We start from the raw sequence: 1,962 nt of genomic DNA, 5'->3' as shown, positions 1-1,962 counted from the left end.
CCCCCACCCCGATAACTAGCAGGAAAGCCAAGGTAGCAGCCTCTTCGTCTGGACCCTTACTCTGAGGACCTCAAGTTAGTACTTCACGGCTGTCCTTGTCAATGTCGGACTCAATCCTGAAGTCAACCTTCCCCTCAAGTCTACACCTCTTTTTTCCCCATGTGGGGCCAAGCCTCTGACCACACTCCCTCTCCCAGCCTCGTTTCCCGCTCCCCTTCCCCGTCCTGTTTCTCACCGCCAATCAGGCGCGCAGGCGGGCAGCCCCGACCGGCAGGGCCCTGAGACCGGAAGCCGGAAGCCGGAAGCCGGAAGGGGCTCTGTGAGGACGTGTTCTGAGGAAGCCCGCGCCGGAGCCCGCAGGGCCGGCGTCATGGAACCGCTGTACCAACAAACTCACAAGTGAGGGCCGCGGTGGGGCGCGGGAGGGGGCGAGGCCGGGCTGGGCGACACGGCCCCCCCACCCCCGAGCTGGGATCTGGGGTGGCCGCGAGTGTGGACGCCGAGCCCCGCCGCCGGGAGTCGCTCAATCCCTGGCTCCTTGGCCGGGTCAGCGGTGGCCGTGAGGAGGGCCCGGCCATCCTCGGGCCTGGAGACGTTGGGCCCGTGGCTTGCGGGGTCGCCAGTCGAGTGACTACCTACTGAGCCGACTCGGTGGAGGGGAAAATCGCACCTGTGGTCATCATTCTGTCCAGCACCCATCCACTCGGTGCTCCGGCTGGTGGAGCTCGAGGGGAGACATGGGGAGTAGGAGACATGACCCCTGCGCATTGGAGCTTCCTGCTTAATTGGAGAGTCAAGATACGTTCGGGAAAATAACGTGTGACAGGATGGGGCGGAGGGTCAATGAGCAGGACAAGCAGGATTTCCTTAAGCGTGTTCGAAGGATCCAACACTGGACCGAGGTCAGGGAGAGTCTCATTGTAGCTCACAGTTCCAAATGATGTCACTCCCTACTCAGGATTGGCCTTGAATTGATTGCTGCCAACCCATGATTTTTTTTTCTTTTACCCTGATTTGGTAAACCTTCTTCTTTACTGTACAAAGAGATTACTGTACACGTAGCAGTTATTATTTTTGCTGTAAAACTCATGTGGCTTTGGGGTACCTTTAAGGAAATCGAAGTTTGGTTTGTTTTCTAATTTTCTTTGGTAGTGGCCTTGCTGAGAAGAACTTGATAGGTGGCTTAGAGAATATTAATCCGGTTTTAACAACTTTGAAATGTATGCTACTGATTTGTTCTGATGAGAATGCTTAAAACCATATTCCCTGTACCCAGAAATGGAATCAACTAGGCCCCCAACCCCTGTAGTGAATTCACAACCAGGGAAACCCTGTAGAGCATCGGGGATTAAAGGAAGAAAGTCCACTTACCTTTCATCTTCCAAATGTATGGGCTTCTTTTTCTTTTTACTTTGGCAATGAGGTGTTTGGTTTGGGTTGGTGAATATACAGAACCTACTTTGCAGGAGTATGAAAACAGTGGGATTTGTTCTTACAGGAGGGACCCAATTCTCATATAAGAATTATAAGAAAGGGCTTGAAAACCCAGACCTGGTGAACAAATGAGACAGCCAGTTTTGCTCATGTTCCGAAGAGCTGATCTTGTATGCTAGCAAGGCGTAGGGAGCATGTAGTGCCTTGGGACTGATCTGTGACGTGGAGTCTCATCTAGTTCATGTGGTTAACGGATGTTGCTAAGGAGAATGTGATCCAGCTTCCTTTCAGTGGTTTGGTTCAGAGACGGTGGCTCTGGCACTGCAAGTGGCAGCTGATCCCAGGGAAATGGGGGTGGCCCAATCCCGCACACACTTGTCCAAAACAAGATTGTGGGGTATAAATGAACCACTTACCTGTGCAGGCCAAGGACACAAGCCCCCCCAGCCCCGCCTTCCAATACACACACCCACATGCACTCTTCGCCAATATTCACCAAAGTTTTCTTTCTTTTTAAACAAATTATTT

At 52.6% G+C, this 1,962-nt stretch overlaps 1 protein-coding gene across 4 annotated transcripts in view; it reads left to right on the top strand.

Moving 5' to 3' along the window:
• The first annotated feature begins 317 nt into the window (after positions 1-317).
• The window catches only part of GOSR2 (golgi SNAP receptor complex member 2), a 17,035-nt gene continuing 15,390 nt past the window's right edge, over positions 318-1,962 (top strand). For all 4 annotated transcript variants that reach the window (XM_030888197.2, XM_030888195.2, XM_030888196.2 and 1 more), the window contains exon 1: positions 318-399. In XM_030888197.2, the coding sequence (XP_030744057.1) occupies positions 371-399 (29 nt within the window). In that variant the 5' untranslated portion in view covers positions 318-370. The remainder of the gene's footprint in view (positions 400-1,962) is intronic.

This window comes from Echinops telfairi, unplaced genomic scaffold (assembly GCF_000313985.2).
Source record: "Echinops telfairi isolate 266 unplaced genomic scaffold, ASM31398v2 ScPeMD7_7458;HRSCAF=8496, whole genome shotgun sequence".
In the NCBI taxonomy this organism is placed as follows: Eukaryota; Metazoa; Chordata; class Mammalia; order Afrosoricida; family Tenrecidae; genus Echinops; species Echinops telfairi.
The sequence above is the reverse complement of the archived record's forward strand: the minus strand, read 5'-3'. Positions and strand labels throughout refer to the sequence as shown.